The sequence below is a fragment of the Podarcis pityusensis genome (assembly GCF_964106645.2).
Source record: "Podarcis pityusensis genome assembly, chromosome: 16".
NCBI classification, from domain to species: domain Eukaryota; kingdom Metazoa; phylum Chordata; class Lepidosauria; order Squamata; family Lacertidae; genus Podarcis; species Podarcis pityusensis.
This window is the reverse complement of record NC_138041.1, coordinates 7,050,832-7,078,631: the sequence shown is the minus strand read 5'-3', so window position 1 is coordinate 7,078,631 and position 27,800 is coordinate 7,050,832. Positions and strand designations below refer to the sequence as shown.

Sequence of the window (27,800 nt, the reverse complement as noted above, 5' to 3'; positions counted from 1 at the left end):
CAAGTGGAGAAGATAAGAATATAAAGAAAGAGCATTGCAGCTGGCTCAAACCAAAGAGCTATATCCTCTAGCATCTTGTTTCCTACAATGGACAATGGGATACTTCTTGGTTATCCCAGAAGGAAAGCATGGGGGACGTAGCTCTTTCCAACTCTTTCCCTCCAACTGGTGTTGGTGTTGCTGGACTCAGGTCCGGCTTGCTAGCATTTTGGTAAGGGATCTGGTGGGCAAGAGAGAGAAAGGAATGTCGTAGGACTCTTCTGATGGCATTCAAAGACACTGTTTTCCACTGTTACTGGAGATGTCTCAGAATCCTGTATGCATATGCAAAAAGCTTTGATGATGTCCTACAGACCCCGGTGCTGATGAAAGAGCTTTGATGATCTCCATCTCCTCCCTCTGGGTGTTTCTGCTTTAAAACATCAGACAAACTGGAGCTATTTGACTCGAGGTCAGCAAAATTAAAAGGAAGGGAGGCACAAAGGGATAGGTGTCATGATTATGTTGCACTGTTACCACAGTTTAATTTTGTGGCCTCCCTCTTTGTGCTTCGTAAACTGATTTTTTTATTTTTTTGCACATGAAAGAACAATTGCCAACAACGATTAGCTGGAAAGGGGCAGCACCTTAGGCACTGGGGAGGCTGGCAGAACTGTATAAAAGCTCAGACTTCCTTCAGTTCCTCCAACAACTCCATCTGACTCTTCCATCTTTACTTCATCTTCTCAAAGAAGCAGGTAAGTCTATTTTCTAGGTGGAATATTCCCAGAGTTGTCAAAGGATAGGCTAGATGGACTTTCCAGTTAGGAAAGGGATGGCTATCCTGTGGTCCTTGAGATGTTGCTCACATCATCCCTGACCATTAGGAATGATGCTTAAGGTGACTTGGGATATTGAACAACTGGAGGGCCACAGTTTCCCCAACCCTACTTTACCCTCTGTAATTATATTTAATATGTGATCCCTGGCTGGTTGGGACACATGTCTAGGGGAAAAGAGGAGAAAGAGGGATCTTGCACATGTTGTTGAGCCAAAACTCCCATCATCCTCGGCCATTTGGCATGCTGGCTGAGGCGGATGGGAGTTAGAGGCTGGCTCTGCCAGCTTACATTTAGGAAGGCTAAGGTGGGAAAATCATATTAATGAACTCTAAATTTGTTAGGGAGAATTGTGATATTTGGAAGGCACCACCAGCTTTCCATTGTCTCCCTGAATGTAATTTAAACACAGTCAGGGATAAACAGACAGGTGCTTGCATGCACACAGGCACACTTCTCTATTTTACGGCACAAAATATCTGCATTTTACTGATAAGTAAGTCCTGTTGTGTTCACAGATGCTTAATCCCAGGTAAATAGATAAAGGATTGCAGCTTTACTCTTTCTTTGTTTCTTTCTTTCTTTCTTTCTTTCTTTCTCTCTCTCTCTCTCTCTCTCTCTCTCTTTCTTTCTTTTCATTCCTACCTTGCTAGAAAATGGTTTATTGTGCTCCAGCCTGTCAAAAAAAATGTTTTTGATAGTATTGTAGACATAGCATGCTTTTTAAAATTCAGAGCACCATCACTGAATCATCCTTCTAATGTATATGAATATTTTCTGGTTTTTCTACAGCGTCTACCACAGGGGTGTAGTTCTCACTCAGTAGTTATAGTGAGGTTCCTATAGTCTCATCACCCTTCTCTGTTGTTCATGCTGGTTGGGTCTGATGGGAGTTGAAGTCTGCAACATCAGAAAAAATGACACACTGACTCCCCTGATGTACCTTATATCTGAGCTTTTATAATTATTTGGTCCTCTTTGGTTCTCATGCTCATTATACAACTCAGTTCTTCAGTTGTATATTTTAGATTCTTCTTCAGCCATGGTTGACTGTGGTCCACCCCCACTGAGGTGATGTACCCCACACTTATTTTGTCCCTTGGTGTTTTTGCTTTCAGACTCACCTCCACCCAACAATGGTTGACTGTGGTCCATCCTGCGCTGTCCCATCCTGTGCTTCCACCCCCACTGTTGGGTTTGGCTCAGCAGGAGGTCTTGGCTATGGTGGTCTTGGCTATGGATTGGGAGGTCTTGGCCATGGAAATGGAGGATTCGGCTTCGGATATGGTGGTCTCGGCTATGGCTATGGAGGTGCTGAAAGAGCAGCCAACCTCGGAGTCCTGGCAGGAGTTGCCCCATCCTGCATCAACCAGATCCCACCAGCAGAGGTCGTGATCCAGCCACCTGCCTCCGTTGTGACCATCCCAGGGCCCATCCTCTCTGCCAGCTGTGAGCCTGTGGCTGTTGGAGGCAACACTCCATGTGCCGTTGGTGGTTCCGGGATCGTAGGAGGCTATGGCTATGGGGGCTTGGGCTTTGGGTCTGGTCTCCTTGGAAGCTCTGGAGGTTTCGGCTATGGTTTGGGCTACGGGAGGGGAAGGAAGTTCGGGCGTCGTTTTAGCATCTGTGCATAAGCCAATTAAACCTGTGAAGCATATCCTGAACTGATATCCAAGTGCTGAATCTAAATAACCATGGCTGAAAAATCACCCCCCCCCCTTTATTTTAAAGTAGAGAAGAATAAGATCCTTCCACACTGTTTGTCTTCCTTGCTTCTTGTACAACTTTATGTACCATTTCCTTGAACTTTTCAATAAAGCTTCTTCATTCTTAGAATGTTTGTGTCTTGGTTTTTGAACACTAAGCCTCAGTTCCTCATAGCAAGCTGTTCAGGACTTCAGGTATCTGAAGCACCCTTTGCCCATATTAAAACTGGGGTGTGGGGGGAAACCCTCCACTCTAGCACCCTGAATGCTTTACTTATATGTGGAAATAAATTAAGATATAGTCATCTTGATAAAATTCACATTTCCCTCTTTTTCAACACAAGTGCAGCAGCATACTTCAGAGTGCCATGAATAGTTACTCGTTCAGGGGGAAAACTTGCCTTGAAACTGGAGCTAAGAATTAAGTTACCTTTTTAAAAAATATATAATTTTTATTAACAGGCCAATCAAATCACATTAATTCCAAATCACATTAGTTCCAAATTATACAGCCAAATTTTAAATTTTTTGTTGGGGGTACCCATACTTCAAGCTCCGAAAGGGGTCCAGACATCACTCATGTTGCTGCTTTAATTAAACAGTTCTATGCAGTTCTGTCCAGATAGTCTCTTTGTTACTTTCCTCATCTTCTTGTTGTTATCATATATTCCTTTCTTTGCGATCTCTGATAATCTTCACAAGCGGGTTGAAAACAAACATCCTCTGTGTGGGTTTTACACTCTCCAAAAGTCATATCACATAAAAGACAGCCGCCATTTCCACACCTCCGTAAAGAACATTCCCTAAGTCTGTCCGTTGATTTCCCCAGGCTTGCTAAACATATCTCAGGGGGCCTTGCCAGGTCAAGATCACATTCCGATAACCATACATTCACATTCCGATGACCCTGGTTCTCCTCCCCCTCGTTCTTCTATGGGCAAGCCTGTCTTAACGAAACACCATTTGTAACTGCGTCATAAAACTTTCTTTCCATTCCCTGATGTTTCTACCAGTCCTCTCTTTGATCAGTAATTCATTTCCACACAGTTCTTGATCTCCTGCTTGTGATTAATAATTTGCAACGATTCTTCTCTCTGGAGGGGAGGGTTATTGGTACTCACATAAGACAAAAAAAGAAAAGTTTTTCCCTCCCCCCCCTTTCCGTTTCACTCCAACATACCAGTCTTTTAATGATGATTCTTCACTTGATTTATTGTCCAGCCCGTCGCTCCGCTCACAGAGATCCATTAATCAGCAGTCTTTACTCCCGATCTTCACTTGATGTTTGTGCATTAGATTCTTTCCAATTATATATTTCCAATTATATATTTCGAGCTAATGCAAACCAGTGCACGAATTAGAGACAGCGTCAGGGAGAGCCGGCCTCACTCGAGGGCTTCATGCCAAGTGCCCACACCCCCTTCTTTCGAATCCGGGGGTAAATTATGGACACAGCTGGCAAGGCTGTCCCCCCCATTCCCTTGGGGGGGTAAGGGAGGCTGCATACTCTCATATCAGCCTCTTAATTACCTCGTGTGGGTCAGAGAGATGTTATTGTCGGCCATCTTCCAATGCGCCCCCTGGTGGCCCCCAAGAATTAAGTTCATTACCAGAGGTACCACTGTACATGTAAAAAGGATTTAGGAGTCTTGGTGGACCACAAGCTTAACATGAGTCAACAGTGTGATGAAGCAGCAAAAAAAAAAGACACAAAAAAGAAGCTATTGCTATTCTAGGCTGCACCAACAGAAGTCTAGTGTCCAGATCAAGACAAGTAATAGTACCACTCTATGCTGCCTTGGTCTCACCTCACCTGGAATACTGTGTCCAGTTCTGGAAGCCACAATTTAAGAAGGTTATTGACAAGCTGGAATGTGTGCAGAGGTGTGTGAGCTTCATGGCCAAGTGGGGATTTGACTCTTGGTCTCCCAGGTCCTACTTTGACAATTAGTCACCATCCCCATTCACCACCCTCTCCTCACCAGCCATGAAGGTTTGGGTTATTCCATATTGCTTCAGTGAGTGTCTCCAATGAGAAAGGGAGGCAACAGATATCCCTGTTTCGGCTTTCACAGGATTTCAGTATAGAATATTAGCTGAATTTGTCCACATTGATGCAAAATCCTTGGTTTATAGTTTTTTGTTTTTTTTAATGGTCTTAAAAATTTAAATCCAGGGCCATAAACTAGAACTATCTTAAAACAATCCTATTCAGGGCAATCAAATGCCTCACATCGTAGATCTATAAATAACATAAAATAAAATAAATGTGAACTTTTTTTTTGTCTATTTAAGAGGGTTATGGGTCAATAAGAATCTGCATCCTCCCAACCATGCCCTGGCTTGGGAATGATTATGATGCAGAATGCTAACTAAGTATCAGGGATTTTGCCCCCTCACAAAATAATATAATATTAAAAAAAAGATGGATGACCCAGGGCTCTTATCGTTTTTCCAGCTTTCGCGTAGCATATTCATTTTCTTCTCCTGAAATTTCCTAATTTAAATCTTCTCTATAGGTAGGGTCAATTGGCTGCAAAAATTGGCTTCATTGGTAATTAGTGTAAGTAATATCTTCCCTTTGGGGTGTGAACCTCGCAGGGGGTCGACCTGGCTTGTGTGACGGAGACCTGGGTGCGCGAAGGGGCAACAGCTACCTTACGAGAGATGGCGCCCCCGGGTTTCTCCGTCCTCCACCAGTCACGGACTGTGGGCCGGGGGGGAGGGGTGGCATTATTAATCCGGGAAGATTGTTATTTCAGGGCTCTACCATCACCATCGATCCCCGGCATTGAATATGTTGGCCTAGTGTGGGGCTCTGAGGTGAGCTTGGCTGTCTGGCTGGTGTACCGGCCACCTAGCGCACCAGCAGCCACCCTGTCAGGCCTGCTGGAGGTGGTAGCCGGCTGGGCCTTGGAGTTCCCTAACCTATTGGTATTGGGGGACTTCAACATCCATGCTGGTGCCACTCCCTCCTCAAAGGCTCTGGACCTGGTGTCTTCCATGGCGACACTAGGGCTCTCCCAGTTTGTTTCGGGCCCCACACATCTTAAAGAAAACATCATTAGATCCCTTAGATCTATCCAATTACTGCCCGGTTTCAAATCTTCCATTCTTGGGTAAGGTGATTGAGAGAGCTTGGCAGGTTTCTGGATGAAACATCGGCTCTGGATCCATTCCAGTCCGGCTTCCACGCTGGTCATGGGACCGAGACGGCTCTGGTCGCCCTAACAGATGATCTCCGCAGGAAGCTGGATCGAGGTGGGTCGGGGCTGCTGATTCTTCTATTTTATTTTTTTAAATAATATTTATTCCAGATTTAAAGTTACAAAAAAGAAAAAGAAAAACCATACAAAATACAAAGAAATCTTTAACCATAACAAAGCAAGAAATAAACAAGTAAAAAAGAACAATAAGATACAATAAAAAAGAAGACTTAACAAAAAATCTAAAAATACATTGAGTTAAAATAAAACAAAAACAGATTAAACCTTTACATAGCCTTTTCCCTTTACTTATTTCCATGACCTCCTCTCACCTCCCAGTTTTGTATTCTAGTTCAGATCGTGTTTCCAGCAAATCCTTCTAACCTTATTTTCATTTACGTATTTTAAAATTAAAGTAATGTGATTAAACCTCCTCTAATTCATCAATTTCATCAACTCATTTTTGCTTAGTCCATTATATCATATCTACCAGAACGACCTAATATTCTTTTTCCAACCTCTTTCTAACATTCTTTTATATTGCAGTACTTTTGAAGATATATTTTGATTTTTTTCCAATCTTCTTCCATCAACCCTTCTCCCTGGTCTCGAATTCTGCCGGTCATCTCAGCCAGTTCCATGTAGTCCATCACTTTCATCTGCCATTCTTCTCGGGTGGGTAATTCTTGTGTCTTCCAGTACTTTCCGATGAGTATTCTTGCTGCTGTTGTAGCATACATAAAAAAAGTTCTATCCTCCCTTCGCACCAATTGGCCGACCATGCCCAGAAGAAAGGCCTCTGGTTTCTTCAGAAAGGTATATTTAAATACCTTTTTCAGTTCGTTATATATCATTTCCCAGAAAGCCTTAATCCTTGGGCATGTCCACCAAAGGTGAAAAAATGTGCCCTCAGTCTCTTTACATTTCCAACATTTACTATCTGGCAAATGATAGATTTTTGCTAGCTTGACTGGGGTTAAGTACCACCTGTAAATCATTTTCATTATATTTTCTCTTAAGGCATTACAAGCTGTAAATTTCATACCTGTGGTCCATAACTGTTCCCAGTCAGCAAACATAATGTTATGTCCAAAATCTTGTGCCCATTTAATCATAACAGATTTAACCGTTTCATCCTGTGTATTCCATTTCAACAGCAAATTATACATTCTTGACAGATTCTTAGTTTTGGGATCTAACAATTCTGTTTCCAATTTTGATTTTTCCTCCTGGAAACCAATCTTCTTATCTAAATTATAAGCCTCCCTTATTTGATAATAATGAAGCCAGTCTCGAACTTTAGTTTTTAATTTGTCAAAGCTCTGCAGCTTTAATCTATCTCCATCTTGTTCTAAAATTTCACAGTATTTTGGCCAATTTGTCTCCATATTAGTTTTTTTCAGAGCCTTAGCCTCCATTGGTGACAGCCACCTTGGTGTTTTACTTTCCAACAAATCCTTATATCTCACCCAGACATTAAACAATGCTTTCCTGACAATATGGTTCTTAAAGGCCTTATGTGCTTTAACCTTGTCATACCATAAATATGCATGCCATCCAAAGACATTGTTAAAACCTTCTAAATCCAAAATGTCCGTGTTTTCAAGAAGTAGCCAATCTTTCAGCCAGCAAAATGCGGCTGATTCATAATAAAGTTTAAGGTCTGGGAGGGCAAATCCACCTCTTTCTTTAGCATCAGTTAAAATCTTAAATTTTATTCTTGGCTTCTTGCCCTGCCAGACAAATCTCGAAATATCTCTCTGCCATTTCTTGAAACAGTCCATCTTGTCCAAAATCTGCAATGTTTGAAACAAAAACAACATCCTAGGCAATACATTCATCTTTATCACAGCAATTCGGCCCAACAATGATAACTTCAATTTTGACCATATTTCCAAATCCTTTTTCACTTCCATCCAACATTTTTCATAATTATCTTTAAATAAATTCACATTTTTAGCAGTCATATGGACCCCTAGATATTTCACTTTCTTAACCAATATTAATCCTGTCTCCTTCTGAAACCTCTCTTTCTCAATCTCTGTAAGATTTTTCTCTAACACCTTGGTTTTCACCTTATTCAACTTAAATCCTGCTACTTGACCAAATTCTTGAATTAATTGCAATACTCTTTTGGTACTGGATTCTGGCTCCTGTAATGTCAAAACCAAATCATCAGCAAAAGCTTTCAATTTATACTGTTTGGCTCCGAGTTGTATACCTTTAACCAATTGGTCTTTCCTGATCATATTAAGCAGAACCTCCAGGACCGATATAAAAAGCAATGGGGAGATTGGGCAACCCTGTCTTGTTCCTTTCTCAATCTTAAACTCTTCTGTAACTACGTTATTTACAATCAGGGGCTGCTGATTCTTCTAGACCTGTCAGCAGCCTTTGACATGGTCGATCACAAACTCCTGGACCACCGCCTTGCTGACGTGGGGATCCAGGGCACAGTCCTTCAATGGCTGCGCTCGTTTCTCTCTGGTCGGGGACAGAGGGTGGCGCTTGGGGGGGAATTGTCATCGCGCCACTCCTTGGTGTGTGTAGTGCCTCAGGGTGAGATACTCTCCCCGATGCTTTTTAACATCCTTATGCGCCCCCTCGCCCAGCTTGTCCGGAGTTTTGGGCTGGGTTGCCATCAGTATGCCGATGACACCCAACTCTATCTGTTGATGGATGGCCATCCTGACTCGGCCCCAGACACACTGACCGGATGTCTGGAAGCTGTGGCTGGATGGTTACATGGGAGCCGGTTGAAGTTAAATCCTTCGAAGACAGAGGTCCTCTGGCTGGGACGGGACGATATGGGATTGAGGGGGCAACTCCCATCTCTTGCGGGGGTGTAATTAGTGCCAGCACCGTCCGTTAAGAGTTTGGGTGTAATCTTTAATACCTCCCTCTCTATGGAGGCGCAGATTACAGCTATAACAAAGGCGGCATTTTTTCATCTCCACCAAGCTAAGCAGTTGGCTCCTTATCTCTCTCGCCCTGACCTAGCCACTGTGATCCACGCGACGGTCACCTCCAGACTGGATTATTGTAACTCACTCTACGTGGGGCTGTCCTTGAGACTGACCCAGAAACTCCAGCGGGTGCAGAATGCTGCAGCGAGACTCCTTACGGGGTCTTCGCTGCGAGATCACATTCACCCGATGCTATACCAGCTGCACTGGTAGAGTACAGGATCAGGTTTAAGGTGCTGGTTTTAACCTTTAAAACCCTATACGGCCTAGGACCCTCGTACCTACGGGACCGCCTCTCCTGGTATGTCCCACAGAGGAACTTACGGTCTTCAAATAAAAACATCCTGAAGGTCCCAGGCCTCAGAGAGGTTAGGCTGGCCTCAACTAGAGCCAGGGCTTTCTCGTCTGCGGCTCCAATCTGGTGGAACGCTCTGTCACAAGAGACTAGGGCCCTGCGGGACCTGACATCTTTCCGCAGTGCCTGCAAGACAGAGCTGTTCCACCAGGGCGCAGCCTGACTCCCTCCTCTGGCAATCTGCACAGAATTTTGCTTAACTGTTGCCATCAATTTGATTTTAATTAATTTTTATAATGAAATGCTTTTAGAATGTTGGATTATTTGATTGTTGTTAGCCGCCCTGAGCCCGGCTTTGGCTGGGGAGGGCGGGATATAAATAAAAATTATTTATTTATTTATTTATTTATTATCAATATAACTTTAAATAGTAGCTTGCAAAAAAAAGGATATTGATTTCTTTGGGGTCATACATCAATTGGACATTTGCTTGATGTATAGCAATTATGTGAGATTTAACTTTGCTTATAGCTGGAATAATTGCTATTAATTTAGTGTTTCTATCCCCTGCCTCATAATAGTTCTGTTTTAAGAACAGTATTAATTTAGCAATTTTGTGTAATGTGAGAGCCTCTAGTTATTTTCTTTTGACAATTATTTTGGCATACATATGATTGGGGCCAGCTCCTTACTGCTTTAATTCCAAATCTTGCATTCTGTCATGATTTGTGTCTTTGGAAGAGAGCTCAATTTCTTTGTCTCATCCACAATACAAATGCCTCAGGCATCCCCAAGAATATTGTGTTGGACATCAGGTGAGGCATTCCTATTGAAATAATTTGTTATAGCCATTTGGTTTGCCTCCTCTGAGATATCATGGTATAACAGGTATAGGTCCAACTGCCAAATAGGTTCAGGGGTGATGTGATCTTGAATTTGCAACATGACTGTGGTAGGGGGATGATCTGAAAGGATTATAGCTTCAAATTATATATATTGAATGCCAATATAAAGACTAGAATATTTGCAATTTCTTAGAATAACTGAATCTTGGAAGAAATAGAAATATATTCTACAGCTGTCCAATTCAGAAAATGCCACACATCCACTAAATTGCATCTGTTCAAAAATGGGAGCATACTCTTCTTTCCAGATTACTGGTCAAGTGATGTGCTGGAAATTCTGTTGAGAACAAGTTTGTTACAAATAACATTCAAATTTCAAGAAAATATAATCTCGCCAATATATATATATATATATATATATATATATATTGCAAACACCTAAGCATTTGAGCTATAAAGGGGGTGGATTATTACTCAGAGAGTAAACAGATAAGAAAGTAAGGGGATGATTGTATAGTTCCCCAGCCACAAAAATATTTTCTTCTCTGTCTTGGTTTTTATTTTTGTACCTGAAAGTGAATTTCCCCTCTGGAATACCTTTATCCAGCTGCCATACAGTTACTACCAAAGTAGAAGTGGGATAATAATCTATGAGTAGGTCACATGGGGTGTCTGTTGTAGAAAAAAAATAATGTAGGGACTCTGCCTTCTAGTACAGTCAGAGACCCTCCATCACTTGATGGCATCCCCCAGCCCTCATAAATTTATAGAAACAATATGGATATCTGCCATCTCAATGATTTTCTATCAGTAATATGTTTTAATGACCTTAGCTGAATCATATTGCACACACATATCTGAACAAAACACCAATCCCATAAACATTTATCCCTTGGGCTTCTCTCATATAATAGTTTGGTTTGTTTGTGGTTCATGGCATGAAAGCCACCTTACTTGTCTCCTTCTCTCATAAGACTAGAACTGGCTGTTGAACTATTTAGGACCCAGTTGAAGCATAAAACCTCTAAACATCTGTCAAATTATTGTTGGCAAACATGCCTTGAGACACATTCCAGTTTTAATTCAGACAAAAAGTCGCTTCAGTCAACTGGACGGCTTGCTGTGAGTAACTGAGGCCAAGTGTTGCAAAAACACACATGGGTTACTGTAATGCGCCAAAAGCTTTATTGAAAAGATTCAAGAAATGACATTGATAGCTGTATGAGAAATACAGAAGAAATTTAGCCTATAAGCATCTTAGTTTTCTGGACTTCAAAGCGAAGAGGTGGGGGATGAAGAGGGTTCAACTTCAGCAGTGGATCTGGGATTTAGCTCTTTTGAACCATGCCCAATGGATCTGTATCAAGCTCTCTGATTATCAGTTCATAATATGCTTCTCAGGTTTAATTGGCTTATGCACAGATGCTAAAACGACGCCCGAACTTCCTTCCCCTCCCGTAGCCCAAACCATAGCCGAAACCTCCAGAGCTTCCAAGGAGGCCAGACCCATAGCCCAAGCCCCCATAGCCATAACCTCCTACGATCCCGGAACCACCAACAGCACATGGAGTGTTGCCTCCAACAGCCACAGGCTCACAGCTGGCAGAGAGGATGGGCCCCGGGATGGTCACAACGGAGGCAGGTGGCTGGATCACAACTTCTGCTGGTGGGATTTGGTTGATGCATGATGGGACAACTCCTGCCAGGACTCCGAGGTTGGCTGCTCTTTCAGCACCTCCATATCCATAGCCGAGACCACCATATCCGTAGCCGAATCCTCCATTTCCATAGCCGAGACCTCCCAATCCATAGCCGAGACCACCATAGCCAAGACCTCCTGCTGAGCCAAACCCAACGGTGGGGGTGGAAGCACAGGATGGGACAGCACAGGATGGACCACAGTCAACCATTGTTGGATGGAGGTGAGTCTGAAAGCAAAAACACCAAGGGACAAAATAAGTGTGGGGTACATCACTTCAATGGGGAGTGCAGGGTATCTGTCAGAGGTGGCAGGATATCTCCCCCATTCCCATTTTCCCCAACTTAAATCATCTTCCTTTCTCCTTGATTGAGAATCAGCTGTTTTCTGTTATTCAACAAACATTAAGCACTAATTCATGCATTCTGTATTGTCCACTACAACCTTTCTCTATATTGTGGGTCCTAAATCTTATCCCTCATGGTTCCAGGAATGTCAGGGAATGCCCCTTGCCTGAAGTCCTATAGAGCAGCTTCTAGTCAGTGTAGACAATACTGAACTAGGGGTCCAGTGGTCTGACATGGTACATGTCAACTTCATATGCTTCTATTTAAGTCAGCGCTTTAGACAGAGCCTTGAAGTCTAGGCTCTTTCTTTGTTTCCATGGGAAGGGTCATTGCTCAGTGGCAAGATGCATAGTTTGCATGCAGAAAGTCCCAGGTTCAGTTCCAGGAATCTGCAGGTTGAGCTGGTAAATGCTCCCTCCTTGAAATTTTGGAGAGTCACAGCTGGTCATTGTAGACGATACCAATTTGGATGGACCAAGAGTCTAACTCAGTATAAGACAGCTAAATATGTGATTTCATAAGATAGATACAGAAAAGAAGCCAACCAACAACATGAAGGATTAAGATTCCTGGTTGAAGGTCCCTTTGGCGAGCCCATAAAATATTTGAGTGGGCTGCCCTCCCCCCAAGTTGATTAGCATTGCCATTCAAATGGTGTAGGCATACTTACCTGCCCCCATATTTTATTCAATTTGGCACCCCGGGTGAGAGCTATCCATCTCACAGAATAAAAGAGTTGGAATTCAGTTAGTTGAACCCTCTGACCAGTGCAAGAATCATGCAAATGCAAGATCCCAGCGTAGACTCAGAGAATGGTAGGGTTGAAAGGGAACAAGAGGATAATCTAGCTCAACCAATCCAGGAATCGTTTTGCCCAATGTGGGGCTCGAAACCTTGACCCTGAGGTTAAGAGCCTCATGCTCTACCGAGTGAACAAGTGACTTACCAAAGTCTCAGAAGAGTAGAAATGGAGAGAAGGAGATGAAGTTCAGGGAAGCTGTTGAGATATCTCAGCCCAGGGAACCCTTTTATACTCTTTTGACTGGATCCCCTAATGGCCCCAAAATTGGTTTGGATACACCCCCTGTTCCTCTGAAGCTTGAATTAGCAAATAATTTGTGATATGCCTCAGGCCCCCTAATTATTTTAATAAGAATGAAAAATGAGACAAAAGTGTTAGCATTTCCTCAACTTCCCACAACGCGTCTCTCCCACTCTGACACTTTTGATCTTGGCTTCTTAATTCCTCTGCAAAACAAAGTTAAAAGAAATGATTGTATGTTCCTTTTCTGTCAGACAGATCAACAGATATGTTGTCCCCATTTTCTCTCTTCAAAATAGCTAAAGTAGCTGTGGGTGTTCAGAGTGGGCTACTTGACTTTCACATCCAGGATTTCAGTTGATCTTTCCAGCCACAACACATTGCCATCGTTCTCTACCTCCACTGCAGTGGGAACCATTGGGAAGAGGGCTATCGAAATCACATTCTTCTTGTGGGCTATTCATTGAATCTGGTCGGGCACAGTGAGAACAGGGTGCTGGACTAGATGCGGTTTTTCTTTTTATTTATTTTTCTGATTTTTTTTCTTCAAAACAAACAATCCTCTTGTACCCCCACCTTCCAAGAAACATTCCACATATTAGCAATGCAAACCGTGCTGTTAAATATTAAGCAGGTTAGTCTCATCGTTTAAAGTTGGTTTTTATCACTTGTATCTTTCACTTTGCCTTAACTGATGGTTCCAGAGTGAGCAATGAGTAGCTGGTGGTGAGGAAACAACATTGTTCTTTCCACTGTGTTGAGTAAATATATACCATAGAGTTTCAAAATGGTCTTTGGTCTTTGTGTTCCTTGGTGCTCTAAAATGCTTCACTGGTGTCTCCACAAGAGCTATGTTCCATAGTCATCATGCTTCTGAAGCTAAACTAGTTGCTGTTTTCCAATACGATACGAAAATCTTTATTGTCATTGTCCCATACAGAAAAACGAAATTGAAAAAGATCTACATCAGACATTCAAAAACTCACAAGCCTGCTATCCCACCTATCTCAGCCTTGTCACAGTATTGTGTTTATGAATTTCTAGCTGCAGACAAAAAGACTGCTAGATCCTTCCACATTTAATTTTTATGGCCATCTTTTAACAAATTAAGTAAAGCTAGCTTTTAATCAAGTTGCATCGCCTGCCTGTAATAAAAGAGATCCCTTCAAATACAGTTTCAAAAAATAACTGTATAAGTAAAGCTCTAATACTCATTGACACAAGGTTATCATATATACAGGTACCCAATAAAGCAACATTATTTGACAGCATTAGTGAGAAAACGTTTGGGGGGGAAATAGGTTTGATGTAGCCAGTGATGATGGGAGTTGTGATCAAGCAAAACATCTGGAGAACTTCAGATTTAGCAGCCCTGTACTAGAAAATGGTGCCAGTAAATAAGGGATCAAATATTAAATTCACTTATTATATCAGTCATCCCGGATTACATGAATTTTCAATCTCTCTGCAACTCATAATGTCAAAGTTGCCAACAAAATGCAAAACCTAACTAAGATGTAATAAAATTCCCGAATAGCCACCTGTTTCCATATTCATTCTTATACAAGCATCAGAAATCCTATCCTCTGTCGCATCAATATGCAAGATGGGGCCGATAGAAGAGATGGCAGCTTTTTGGTGATCTGTTGTTTATCCATACTGAGAGTAGACCTATTGAAAGAATGAACAAGCCAGCCATCACCCTTGATTTTGATGGATGCAACCTAAGAATGACATCCACCATCACAATCATTTCAGCTATCTGTGTTTGTGATTTGTTGCTAATAAATGAAAGTGTTTCGATGGTTTCTGAAAACGGGATTGCTAATTGCTTGTTAAGCGTATATACAGTGGTACCTTGGATTACAGATGCTTCAGGTTACAGATGTTAGAGGTTACAGACTCCACTAACCCAGAAATAGTACCCGGGGTTAAGAACTTTGCTTCAGGATGAGAACAGAAATTGTGCGGTGGCAGTGGGAGTCCCCATTAGCTAAAGTGGTACCTCAGGTTAAGAACAGTTTCAGGTTAAGAACGGACCTCCAGAACGAATTAAGTTCTTAACCAGAGGTACCACTCTCTCTCTCTCTCTCTCTCTCTCTCTCTCGTGTGTGTGTGTGTATAAAACATTAAAAACTTTCATATACGTGTGTGTGTGTGTGTGTGTGTGTGTGTGTGTATATAGATATGTAGAATAGAATCATAGAGTTGGAAGAGACCACAAGGGCCATCGAGTCCAACCCCCTGCCAAGCAGGAAACACCATCAGAGCACTCCTGACATATGGTTGTCAAGCCTCTGCTTAAAGACCTCCAAAGAAGGAGACTCCACCACACTCCTTGGCAGCATATTCCACTGTCGAACAGCTCTTACTGTCAGGAAGTTCTTCCTAAAGTTTAGGTGGAATCTTCTTTCTTGTAGTTTGGATCCATTGCTCTGTGTCCGCTTCTCTGGAGCAGCAGAAAACAATCTTTCTCCCTCCTCTATGTGACATCCTTTTATATATTTGAACATGGCTATCATATCACCCCTTAACCTCCTCTTCTCCAGGCTAAACATGCCCAGCTCCCTTAGCTGTTCCTCATAAGGCATTGTTTCCAGGCCTTTGACCATTTTGGTTGCCCTCCTCTGGACACGTTCCAGTTTGTCAGTGTCCTTCTTGAACTGTGGTGCCCAGAACTGGACACAGTACTCCAGGTGAGGTCTGACCAGAGCAGAATACAGTGGCACTATTACTTCCCTTGATCTAGATGCTATACTCCTATTGATGAGGCCCAGAATTGCATTGGCTTTTTTAGCTGCCGCGTCACACTGTTGGCTCATGTCAAGTTTGTGGTCAACCAAGACTCCTAGATCCTTTTCCCATGTACTGCTCTCAAGCCAGGTGTCCCCCATCTTGCATTTGTGCCTCTCATTTTTTTTGCCCAAGTGCAATACTTTACATTTCTCCCTGTTAAAATTCATCTTGTTTGTTTTGGCCCAGTTCTCTAATCTGTCAAGGTCGTTTTGAAGTGTGATCCTGTCCTCTGGGGTGTTAGCCACCCCTCCCAGTTTGGTGTCATCTGCAAATTTGATCAGGATGCCCTTGAGTCCATCATCCAAGTCGTTGATAAAGATGTTGAATAAGACCGGGCCCAAGACAGAACCCTGTGGCACCCCACTAGTCACTCTTCTCATATATATATATATATATATATATATATATATATATATATATATGAAAGTTTTTAATGTTTGATGTTTTGCCATGTTTTTAATATTCTGCTAGGAGCTGCCCAGAACGACTTGGGAATAATAATAATAATAATAATAATAATAATAATAATAATAATAAATAGCATTCTTTTTGGGTGTTCAGGGTGTTAAGGGAGGGATAGTCCCTCTGTTTGGGGACACAACATGCTTCTTTTCGGATAATTTGCCCACCTTTGGTCCCCACCCTGCACTCAAATCTCACCAATGGCTCCCAGAAGCTGGCAGCATGAGACATTGGCCACACCCCAGGAGCAGCTTCGACTGTCCCCCTAAACCATGAGGGTAGCCAATAGGCCTCAAACCCTTGGTGAGCTAGGGTCTTTCCCTGCTTGGATTGAGCTAACGAGACCAATAGTGGGCCCAACAATCAAGAAAGTGGTTTCTGCATGAGTTGTATAGGGAAGTGTGGGGCAGATGGTGCTTGTCAACCTGGGAAGGTAGCTCATCAAGGATAAGGAAAAACTCTGATCCTAAACCTCTGCTGTCTTGGAGGATATCTTCAGATGAAGAAATGGCTAACAAGTAAACACTACACAAATCTGGAGTACAGTCCCCGAGACAGTTGGATGGGGCCTTGTAAACTGCCTTCCAGCAACTCATGCAGCCAAGCTGGTGCCAAACGTATTGGTCTACTTTCATTTGGCTGCTGGCCAAGACCTCCATGCCCACTGCCCAGGCTTTTGCCCCAAGGAGATCACTTCAGTGCTGCTAACACAGTGGCTTGACTTAACCTCTGTAGGCACACTCCATTGTCTCTCAAGATGAGCACATGTCAACAACAGTGCCTTCCTTTGGTTTCAGATTTTTAAAATGTATTGTATTTATTTTATATACAGTGGAACCTTGGTTCTCAAATGGCTTAGTTGATGAACAAATTGGAACCTGAACGCCGCAAACCCAGAAGTAAATGCTTTGGTTTAGGAACTTTTTTTGGAAGCTGAACATCCAGTGTGGTTGTCGGCTATTGTTTCCAGGGTGCCTGCACCAATCAGAAGCTGCGCCTTGGTTTTCGAACGTTTTGGAAGTCGAATGGATTTCCGGAATGGATTACGTTCAAGAACCAAGGCACCAATGTATTTGCATGGAGCTTATAGTTCTAGTTTGTTTGCTTAATTTTTTTTAGAGCAAAGGCATCATCTTTTCCACAGTGGCCAATCAGATGCTTCTTGGTTATTCTACAAGTAGAAGACTGGGGCCATAGCGCTTTCCTGCTATTGTTCGCAGGTCCTGTTTCTGTCTGGCCATTACAAGAACAGAGTTAGTTGGGTCTTTTCCCTGATGCAGCAAAGCTTCTCCCATGTTTGTACATCATTTTAAGACTCTGCCTTCCTCTAATATTGGTGGTGTCCTAAAATCCCATATATGTATGCAAAAAGCTTTGATAATGACTGAGAGTCCCCAGAGCTGATGAAGGAGCCTTAATCTCCATCCTCTCCCTCTGGGTGTTTCTGGTTAAAAGCAACAGATAAATTAGAGCAATTTGACCTGAGGCCAGCAACATTAAAAGAATGAGTGAGGGAAAAACATGGTGTCGAGACTATTTGTGTTGCATTATTACAACCACATAATTTTGTGACCTCCCTCTTTTGTGCTTAGCAAAGTAATTTTGCATATTGCATTGTTGACAGCTAAGTAAAATGTTTGCAGGAAATAGGCGGTTTCTGAGTCAAAGGGGCAGCTGGCAGAACTATATAAAAGCTCAGAGTTCTCTCCTTTCCTCCAACAGCTTCATCTGACTCTTCTGTCTTCACTACATCTTCTCAAAGAAGCAGGTAAGTCCGATTTCTTGGGGAAATACTTAGTAATTTATCAGTTTATGACAGTAGAAGGCTAGATTGATATTCCCACTAAGCAAGAATGAGCACCATTTGGTTCTTGACCTTTGGTCATGCTTGACCTTTGGGCTTGCTGACTGAGGGGACTAAAGTCCAGTGACAACTGGAGGACTACAGTTCATCATACCTACTTCATAGTTGTATAAACTGCTGCATAGCCATACTTTGCTTAGGGTTAGACTTGTGGCAAACGGGTTGCTTTCTGATAATATCCCTACTGAGAGGAGAGTCTGACAGGGATGCTGCCTAGCACCCTTTCTTTTCAATTTTTATATAAATGATATTGTTCAAGAACTAGGAGGCCTAGAATATTTTCCTGTTTCTATTCAGGAAGCCAAACTCTCAGTTCTTCTGTATGCCAACGATATTGTTTTGGTTTCTGCTACCTTAATTGGGATGCAGAGACTTTTGAGGAAGTTGAATGTCTTTTGCACAAAAGAGCAGTGAACAGTGAACAGTCAACCATTCTAAAATTAAAGTAGTAATTTTTGGGAAGAAGACAAAAACTCACAGATGGAGTTTGGACAATAAACCTATAATATGTGAACCCTGATTGGTTGGAACATGTGTCGGAGAGTAGAGAATAAGTACTGGGCTTCAAATTGTTTTTGAACTACAACTGTCATGATCCTTGACAATAGGACGTTCTGTCTACATCTGGTGGGAGTTGAAGCATGCAACACTGGGCCTCTTTAATATACATCATATCTGACGATTTATAATTCTCTGTTGTTTTTTGGTTTTCGTGCTCCATGTTCTGCTCAGTTCTGCAACCTTATTTTTTAGATTCATCTTCAGCCATGGCTTACTGTGTTACCTTGGTGTTTTTGGTTTCAGACTCACCTCCACCCAACAATGGTTGACTGTGGTCCATCCTGTGCTGTCCCATCCTGTGCTTCCACCCCCACTGTTGGGTTTGGATCAGCAGGAGGTCTTGGCTATGGTGGTCTCGGCTATGGATTGGGAGGTCTCGGCTATGGAAATGGAGGATTCGGCTACGGATTTGGTGGTCTCGGCTATGGATATGGAGGTGCTGAAAGAGCAGCCAACCTTGGAGTCCTGGCAGGAGTTGTCCCATCCTGCATCAACCAAATCCCACCATCAGAAGTTGTGATCCAGCCACCTGCCTCCGTTGTGACCATCCCAGGGCCTATCCTCTCTGCCAGCTGTGAGCCTGTGGCTGTTGGAGGCAACACTCCATGTGCTATTGGTGGTTCTGGGATCGTAGGAGGCTATGGCGGCTTGGGCTATGGGTCTGGCCTCCTTGGAAGCTCTGGAGGTTTCGGCTATGGTTTGGGCTATGGGAGGGGAGCACTCCTTGGAAGGAAGCTCGGGCGTCGTGGTAACATCTGTGCATAAGCCAATTAAACCTGAGAAGCATATTAAGAACTGATAATCAGAGAGCTTGATACAGATCCATTGGGCGTGGTTCAAAAGAGCTAAATCCCAGGATCCACTGCTGAAGTTGAACCCTCTTCATCCCCCACCTCTTGGCTTTGAAGTCCAGAAAACTAAGATGCTTATATGCTAAATTTCCTCTGTATTTCTCATACAGCTATCAATGTCATTTCTTGAATCTTTTCAATAAAGCTTTTGGCGCATTACGGTAACCCATGTGTGTTGGTTTTTGTAACACTTGGTCTCAGTTCCTCACAGCAAGCTGTCCAGCTGACTGAAGCAACTTTTTGTCTAAATTAAAACTGGAATGTGTCTCAAGGCATGTTTGCCAACAAAAAATTGACAGATGTTTGGAGGTTTTATACGCCAACTTTAAGGGATTATACATTTTACTTGCAAGCTCATAGATCCTGTTGAATGTGATATTTTAAAATATCTGCTAATTTGGTCACTTGAGTGAACTCTATTCCAGTATTACTAAAGATTTATGCAGATCATGCACTAATAAAATTGAACATCAAAATGTCAAATAATTGTAATAATAAACTCTAGAGAATGAATAACAGTATATCAGTAAGAGCAGATAGACACAAATAGAACAATATTTAGATTGGTTTTTTTAAAGTGCATAAACACCATGGCCATGTATGGGATGCAACTGAACCTTATATCAGAGGTGTTCTGACAAAACAAAAATAGCAGCAGCTGAGATGTATAAGAGATTCTCTCAAGCAGAAAAAAATGGTTTAAATATTAAGAAAAGACACATTAGCATAAGCAAACATGGTGTATGAAGTTAAGAACAACAGAGAACATTCAAAATATTGAAGCAGAAAAACTGGAATGCTTTGCCAACTGTAAAAAAAAATCAAAGATGGTTGAAATACAGCAATAAACCATCTAAATCACTATCAAAACATCTGAAAGATAAACAGATCCAAACGTTTATTCCATCAATTAAATATAAGGATAAAGATGCGAGAAATTGCAGAAACCTTTTACCAGGAATTGTATACTTAGCGCGAAACCCTATATTGAAACTATAGAATCTGGGGATTGGGAAAATATTGCTTAGCAGGAATTAGAACAGCTGGATGTTTTGCATGTCGAGGTCCCCAGGCCACCCCAAATAACTCACACAACACACAGAATTTTTGTTTCAGGTTTTTTAAAAAAAGATATTTATTAAAGATTTTAAACATTGAATTCACCAAACACATATAAAACCATCACCCAAATACAACAAACAAAGAAAAACAGAAAAAAGCAAAAAAAGTAACATATAATAGAAAACATACAACAAGATCCAATATTCAACAACCATATTTTCTTAACCTTTTGGACTTCCTCACATCTCCCATTCCTGTGTTCCCAATTATAAAATTATAAACAGCAATTTATCACCTTGTTTCAACTCCTATCTTGTAATTTTCAAATATTATGTCTCCGACTTTAAATATTTTTATCAAATGCTTAGATACTTAATTTACATAATATTACTCCAAATTTCATCTTTTTCTTAAACATCACATATTCTCATATTTCTTTCAACTAAATTGCTGGTGCCGTGTTGTTTTCAGTCCTGCATCCTTGTTAATACTCATACAATTTACAATGTTTTTGTAAATAGTCCTTAAACTTTTTCCAGTCCTCTTCCACTGCCTCTTCTCCCAGGTCTCGGATTCTGCCAGTCATTTCTGCCAGTTCCATGTAGTCTATCAGTTGCGTCTGCCATTCTTCCACGGTGGGCAAATCTTGGGTCTTCCAATATTTTGCGATAAGTATTCTTGCTGCTGTTGTTGCATACATAAAGAAAGTTCGATCCTTCTTTAACACCCTCTGACCAACAATAACCAAAAGGAAGGCCTCTGGTTTCTTAGAGAAGGTATACTTAAATACCTTTTTCAATTCATTATATATCATTTCCCAGAAAGCCTTAACCCTAGGGCAAGTAATTTTGGCCACAACTTTATTAAAATACAAAAAATGTGAGTGGTTGCTTAGGCATTGGTTGTGACTATCTGCCCCCCAGTGGGGGACAGACTGATATTTCGCAAGCCTGCGAGAGTCAGAAAAGGGGAATACATTTTGGGGATAGCGACGGAGCAGGGAACCTGCCCTCAGCCTTCCCCAAATGCAGCCAGGGGCTCTTGCATGGCCCTAGCCCCTTGACAGGGTTCGGACAAAAGCAATAGTGAGCCCCTGTAGTCCTTTAACGGAATCCCTTGCAGCAGCAGCATTAGAGGGGCAGGCACAGCCAATCCATGCCCCTCAACCAACCAAACCATAAACCAATGCCTAACCGCAACCTTACAAGTTGTGACGATTTGCTACACAGTAGGCAAAAACCAAATGGCCCCAGACAATCAGCCAGATGGACAAAATTCCTACCCAGCCCCTGCCCCAGGAGCAGACGACCCCATGACAGGCATAGCAAGGTCAAAGCGAACAACCCTTAAATATAGGGAGGGGGGGACGGGCAATCCGATGCACGGAACGAAAAGAGGAAGCTCTACGCCTCGTGCAGGGAATTTTAACATTTCTGCCTGTCAATCATCAAATGGCAACATCATCCCAACAACAAGGGAAGCCCAATCACAACAGTGGCCAATGATCAATTAGCCCGCCCCACAACTTTGGAGCATCCTGTCGGCCCCCACCGCGACACATGGTCTCCATGAAGGAGAACACGCTTTCTTGGAGTGAATATTTTGAACAATTTCTGTTATGTAACTGGCAGATGGAAAATTGGAAGTGCCTTTCTCTTCCTTCTTTCTTTCCTCTTTTCTTCTTTTTATATTCTTTCCTGGCTCCTAGCCCCCTTTTGTTTTCCTTGGTGTCCTCAGCTATGGGCCATTATTGGGACCCAAGAATCACACACACATTAAAGTGATGGATTGTTGGTGAAGGACCCAGAGTAAGAGGCAGGGAAGGGAGAGACTGAGAGAACAAAGGAAAGCATCCAGGCACTGGCGCCAACTCTTGGGGGCCAGGGCACCCACAAAACACTGTTGTGGGTGCTCAGCACCTGCACCGCAAGGCCTCTGACATGACTTCCAGGTCCTTATGAAGCACCAGAAGTCATGTCATGTCAAGGCTCTGCCAAGGCATCAAAATTGGAAAAATGAGGAAGTTCCAAGCTGCCATTTTGACTGCAGCAACTTGTCAGAGAAGAGTTCTTGTTGGCCAGCAAGGAGGGGGGGAAATAGTTAGAAGATGGACATTTTAAATATTTTTGGGGGGATAAGAAAGTTGAAGAAAACACTCCTCCATATAATTTATTCTCTTTGATCTAATACTTTTTGCCTGGTTTACTGTATTTAGTGTTTAATTAGTGTGGGAGCTTAATTTATGAATTTGGAATTACTTTACACACACACACACACACACACGAGAGCTGGTAATATGTCTGTGATTAATCAAAGTCTGCAATTTATATTTTCTGCTCCTCCACATTGATTTCCACAGATATTTTTTTTTCATATTAATATAGATGGCTATTAGTTTGTTTTTTGAGTATCTATAAATATGAATTTATTTTTAAAATAAGAAAGCTTATTTAAAGGTATGCTTTTTTTACCTCCCTCCTTTCTTTTCCCCTTTTCTTTTTCATAGCTAAGTATTTATTATTATATACTTCCTTTTTCACAGTCATTATATTAATGGATGGACTGGTGACACCTAATTATATGTCAGGGGCCAGACTGAAGAGGAGGGCTGGGGATCGCCCCCTCCTTCTCCTCTGCTTCCCTCGGAGGAGGTGGTATCACCCCCCCCCTTCTCCAGCAGTTTCAAGAGAAGAGGGAGACAGGATTGAGTTACAGTAGAACTCAGAGCTGCCAAGTTATGAGGTGTCAGGAGAAGGAGGGGGAGTTGGAGAACTGCCGGCAGAGATGTCCTTGGAAAGCACAGAATCTTCACCATCCCCACATACACGCCACTCAATGAGAATTCAGGAGCCAAGGGCTTGACTCCTGAGGCCCCCAGTAGAGCCACAGGCTGTTGCTGGGGAAGGAAGGGGAGGAGCTCAGAGTGAGCAACATCAGTATGGAGTAAAGGACTAGAATTCTTTGCCTTTCACCATGATGACCGAATAAAAACATAAATACGAACTTTCTTGTTTCTTCCTTGATGCTACCGGGGGAGGAGAAAATCCCTCGAGCCTGACATTATATGTCCTCATTGAACTTAAGGATCTCTATTCTCTCTCTCTCTCTCTCTCTCTCTCTCTCTCTCTCTCTCTTCATGTATTGTTGACTTTTTGATTAGATAGGCACTTTCACACTGCAATGATGTGATAACATGGTTATGCCTATCTGGTTATACAGAAACTTATTTCTGAACAAATAAGAGGAGGGGGGAGTAAATTATTTAGCACTTGTTGAAAAATATCAAATGCATTTAGACCTTGACTTCATCCATGGCTATATATTACACTCGTACAAGAGACGGCATGACTCTGAACACCAGTTGCTTGGAATCACAAGTGGGAGAGGGATATTGGGTTCATGTCTTGTGTGCAGGTTTGCCATAGAACTAATTGGCTACTATGAGAACAGGATGCTGGACTAGAAGGGCCTTTGACCTGACCCAGCAGGGCTCTCTCTTCTTCTCGTCTTCTGTTCTTTCCATGTCCATAGTTCTCACCATTAGGGCAAGACTTGTGACTCCCACTTCATGTTTATAGGTATTGGATGGGATGGGATGGGGAAGCTCTGTCTCTGCAGAAGTTGTTGGACTCTAACTTGCACCAGATCCAGCAATCCTGAACCAAGGACAGGGATGACAGGAGCTGGAGTCCAGTAATGTTTGGACCATGGGTAGGCAAACTAGGGGCCAGATCCGGTCCAATCACCTTCTAAATCCGGCCCACGGACGGTCTGGGAATCAGCATGTTTTTACATGAGTAGAAGGTGTCCTTATATTTAAAATGCATCTTTGGGTTATTTGTGGGGCATAGGAATTTGTTCATCCCCCCCCCAAAAAAAATATAGTCTGGCCCCTCACAGGGTCTGAGCGACATTGGACCGCCCCCCTGATGAAAAAGTTTGCTGACCCCTGGTCTAGACTCTAGAGGGTCATTGATACCTCCAATCAAGGTGTATCAGTGACTCTTCTTGAACCCTATAACCTGCCCAGTTGTTATGAGAAATCTATTCCCACACTCATATGATTTAATTATGACTCACTTCCCCCAAATGACAGCAAAGAGGAATCAGGAGAAGGGCCGCAACTGCTTCCTTGCATCTATTTAACCCATCCTTCCTGGTTCTTTAACGATCAGCAAAAGTTGCGTTTGAACCCCGACTATGAGTTGTTTCTCTGAATGTATAACCAGTCAGGGTGCCCTGGAGAGAGATCCTGTACTTATGTAGAATAAGAGGAGAATGGTATTTCTAGAGGAATATAACATACTTTTTCCACACTCCATGTAAACCCTTCAGGGTGCAAGAGAGAAAGACAGCCCTCAATACTCCAATTTTAATTGGGTAAGACCTTGGATACCTTGCTATGAGAAACTGGAGGTGGAGTTTTAAAAACAAAGACACACAGGTTATCAGAATGCAGAACAAGCTTTATTGAAAAGGTCAAAGAAAAAGAAAGGATAGTTGTACAATAGGCAAAAAAGATGCATATTGTAGAAGGTTCTTGGTCTTCTCAACTTCATAATACAGAGGGGGGAATTAAGAGGCTTCAACTTCAGCAGCGGCTTGCTTGGATGCAGGTCTTCTAAACCTTGAATGGATCTGTATCAAGTTCCCTGGATATCAGTTCAGGATATGCTTCTTAGGTTTAATTGGCCTAAGAACAGATGCTACCACGACGCCCGACCTTCCTTCCAAGGAGTGCTCCCCTTCCATAGCCCAAACCATAGCCCCAGCCCCCAGAGCTTCCAAGGAGGCCAGACCCATAGCCCCACCCACCATAGCCATAACCCCCTACGATTCCAGAACCACTAACAGCACATGGAGTGTTGCCTCCAACAGACAGAGGCTCACAGCTGGCAGAGAGGATGGGCCCTGGGATGGTCAGGACACTAGGAGGTGGCTGGATCACGACCTCTGCTGGTGGGATCTGGTTGACGCATGAAGGGATGACTCCGTCCAGGACACCAAGATTGGCTGCTCTTTCAGCACCTCCATAACCATAGCCAAGACCTCCATAGCCATAGCCGAGACCTCCATTGCCATAGCCAAGACCTCCCAATCCGTAGCCAAGATCTCCGCGTCTACCAAGAGCTGCAGAGCCAAATCCAACGGTGGGGGTGGAAGCACAGGATGGGACGGCACAGGAAGGGCCACAGTGAGCCATGGCTGAAGATGAATCTAAAAAAATAAAATAGCATGTGTACAGCTGAAAACTCTGGCAGCATGAAGATAAATTCAACAGTGCAAATAATTTTTGGTGGATGTAATAATGGAAAACCGATTGGTATAGTTTTTGTAAGATATGCAGGGATATAAGATATGCAAAATGAACCATGGAAAGAGAAGAAGGGAAGTGTCAGGCTTCAGGGAATCTGATCCCTGAATAGATAGACAAAAAGTTCTTACCAAGGTATTTTACTTAGAAATGTATCCTCTTGGAGTAATGATGTTGCTCTGAGTGAAAACCCCACCCCCTCCATCTCTCCTATTATATGTCATCCCTATGGTGGCTTATCTGTGCCTTCTGCCTCTGATCTCTCCTCTCCTACTTTCAATGCCTGCCAGGTTCTGGGAGAGAGAAGGGTCTGGAATGCATTCTAAAGACACTCAGTCTGTCAGCTGTCTCTCCCCTGGTGCTTCTTCTTCCTTCTGCTCCTCTCCTGATATTTCCCAGCTTCTCCCCTCTGCAGCCTCTGAGCTATGACCTCCCACTGTTGTAATTCTATGCTTTTTCCCTCTTCTATGGAAGCTTCAGGAGGAAAGGGGGTGGTCTCCACCATTCCTCCTCAGTCCAGTCCCTGACAGGAAGTCACTGATATTTTAAGTACGTGAAATCTTTATCTGAAATTGTGAAACAGAAAATGGAATAAAAAATTATATCCAAAACAAAACACAACATAAAATGGCAGAACGGAGTTGAACATGGATCATGAAAGGCAAAGAATGAAAAAGTTTCAGATATGGTGCAGATGAAGGGGAATCAAAGTGATACTAAATGTGGGCCTTGTTGTCAATATTGTCTACACCAGGGGTCAGCAAACGTTTTCAGTACACGCAGTACCCTCAGATCTTGTGGGGGGCCGGACTATATTTTGGAAAAAAATAATGAACAAATTCCTATGCCCCACAAATAACCCAGAGATGCATTTTAAATAAAAGGACACATTCTACTCATGTAAAAACACGCTGATTCCTGGACCGTCCATGAGCTGGATTAGAAGGTGATTGGGCCGGATCTGGCTCCCGGGCCTTAGTTTGCCTATCCATGGTCTACACTGATTGCCAATGACTCTCTTGGGTTCCAGACATGGGACATTACTGGCCCCACCTGGAGATGTAGGGGACTGATCCTGGGACCTTGTGCATGCAAAGCATGGGCTGCAGCACTAAGGAATGACCCCTTTTCTTGGCATTTTAATCTAGAAGGTGCTATGCTGGCTACCCCCAGTACTGATGTTCTGAAATATAAGAAAATGATGAGATAACCCAGTAAAGTTCTTTTAAGAAAAGGCATGTTTTATCAGCAATGCTATCGGCATGTATCTTGAACATACTGGACCACAGTATACCATTGTGTAGCAAGTTGGGGATGAGCTTGAAAAAAATAAGACAGCCCTGCTCCTGTCAACCTAGCAGTTTGAAAGCACGTCAAAGTGCAAGTAGATAAATAGGTACTGCTCTGGCAGCAATGTAAACGGAGTTTCCGTGTGCTGCTCTGGTTCGCCAGAAGCGGCTTAGTCCTGCTGGCCACATGACCCGGAAGCTGTACGCCGGCTCCCTCGGCCAGTAAAGCGAGATGAGCGCTGCAACCCCAGAGTTGGCCACGACTGGACCTAATGGTCAGGGGTCCCTTTACCTTTACCTTTAAGCACAACACATTTGGGTTTACTTCTGAGTGAAATGGAGAGTTTTGTGCTGTAAAAGACAGAAGTGTGTACATTTGTTTAAATATCATTTAGGAAGGAAGAAGATAGATAGCTGGTGGCACCTTCCAGCTGTCCTTAAAAATACTGAATTAGAGTTTCTTCTAGCAATATCATATTAAATGCACTTACAAAGTGTGAAGCTGGAAAATCCATCTAGTCTTAATTTGATGTGAATTTTTTGATAAATTCAGAAATATTCGCCCAAGGAAATGGACTTACCTGCTTCTTTGAGAAGATGTAATGAAGACAAGAGAGTCCGATGAAGCTGCTGGAGGAACTGGGAGAAGTTTCCATTTTTATACAGTTCTGTCAACC

The 27,800-nt window shown here is 42.6% G+C and overlaps 2 protein-coding genes across 6 annotated transcripts; one reads left to right on the top strand and one right to left on the bottom strand.

The window, feature by feature from the left end:
- Window positions 1-685: 685 nt before the first annotated feature.
- LOC308465071 (uncharacterized protein) lies at window positions 686-19,623 on the top strand. 3 transcript variants are annotated; one of them, XM_080984899.1, is made up of 2 exons: window positions 686-737; window positions 1,937-2,463. In XM_080984899.1, exon 2 carries the CDS (start codon window positions 1,955-1,957, stop codon window positions 2,450-2,452), a length of 498 nt encoding a protein of 165 aa, XP_080841025.1. In that variant the 5' UTR covers window positions 686-737; window positions 1,937-1,954; the 3' UTR covers window positions 2,453-2,463. The 3 variants fall into 3 exon arrangements, with proteins under 3 accessions (XP_080841025.1, XP_080841024.1, XP_080841023.1); XM_080984898.1 differs by lacking the exon at window positions 1,937-2,463 and adding an exon at window positions 18,851-19,623 and having other exon boundaries at window positions 715-737; XM_080984897.1 differs by lacking the exons at window positions 686-737; window positions 1,937-2,463 and adding exons at window positions 17,887-17,950; window positions 18,851-19,623.
- LOC308465069 (uncharacterized protein) lies at window positions 10,999-27,800 on the bottom strand. Of its 3 annotated transcripts, none has more exons than XM_080984895.1 (2): window positions 27,705-27,734; window positions 10,999-11,764 (listed from the first exon to the last, which is right to left on the bottom strand). In XM_080984895.1, the coding sequence occupies exon 2, from the start codon at window positions 11,744-11,746 to the stop codon at window positions 11,249-11,251; it is 498 nt and encodes a 165-aa protein (XP_080841021.1). In that variant the 5' UTR covers window positions 11,747-11,764; window positions 27,705-27,734; the 3' UTR covers window positions 10,999-11,248. The 3 variants fall into 3 exon arrangements, with proteins under 3 accessions (XP_080841021.1, XP_080841020.1, XP_080841019.1); XM_080984894.1 differs by lacking the exon at window positions 27,705-27,734 and adding an exon at window positions 12,829-12,908; XM_080984893.1 differs by lacking the exon at window positions 10,999-11,764 and adding an exon at window positions 24,966-25,737 and having other exon boundaries at window positions 27,705-27,800.

What these genes read in the sequence shown, in the direction of transcription:
- LOC308465071 (XM_080984898.1), top strand. Translation starts at nt 18,869, where the DNA reads ATGGTTGACTGTGGTCCATCCTGTGCTGTCCCATCCTGTGCTTCCACC.
- LOC308465069 (XM_080984893.1), bottom strand. Translation starts at nt 25,723, where the DNA reads ATGGCTCACTGTGGCCCTTCCTGTGCCGTCCCATCCTGTGCTTCCACC.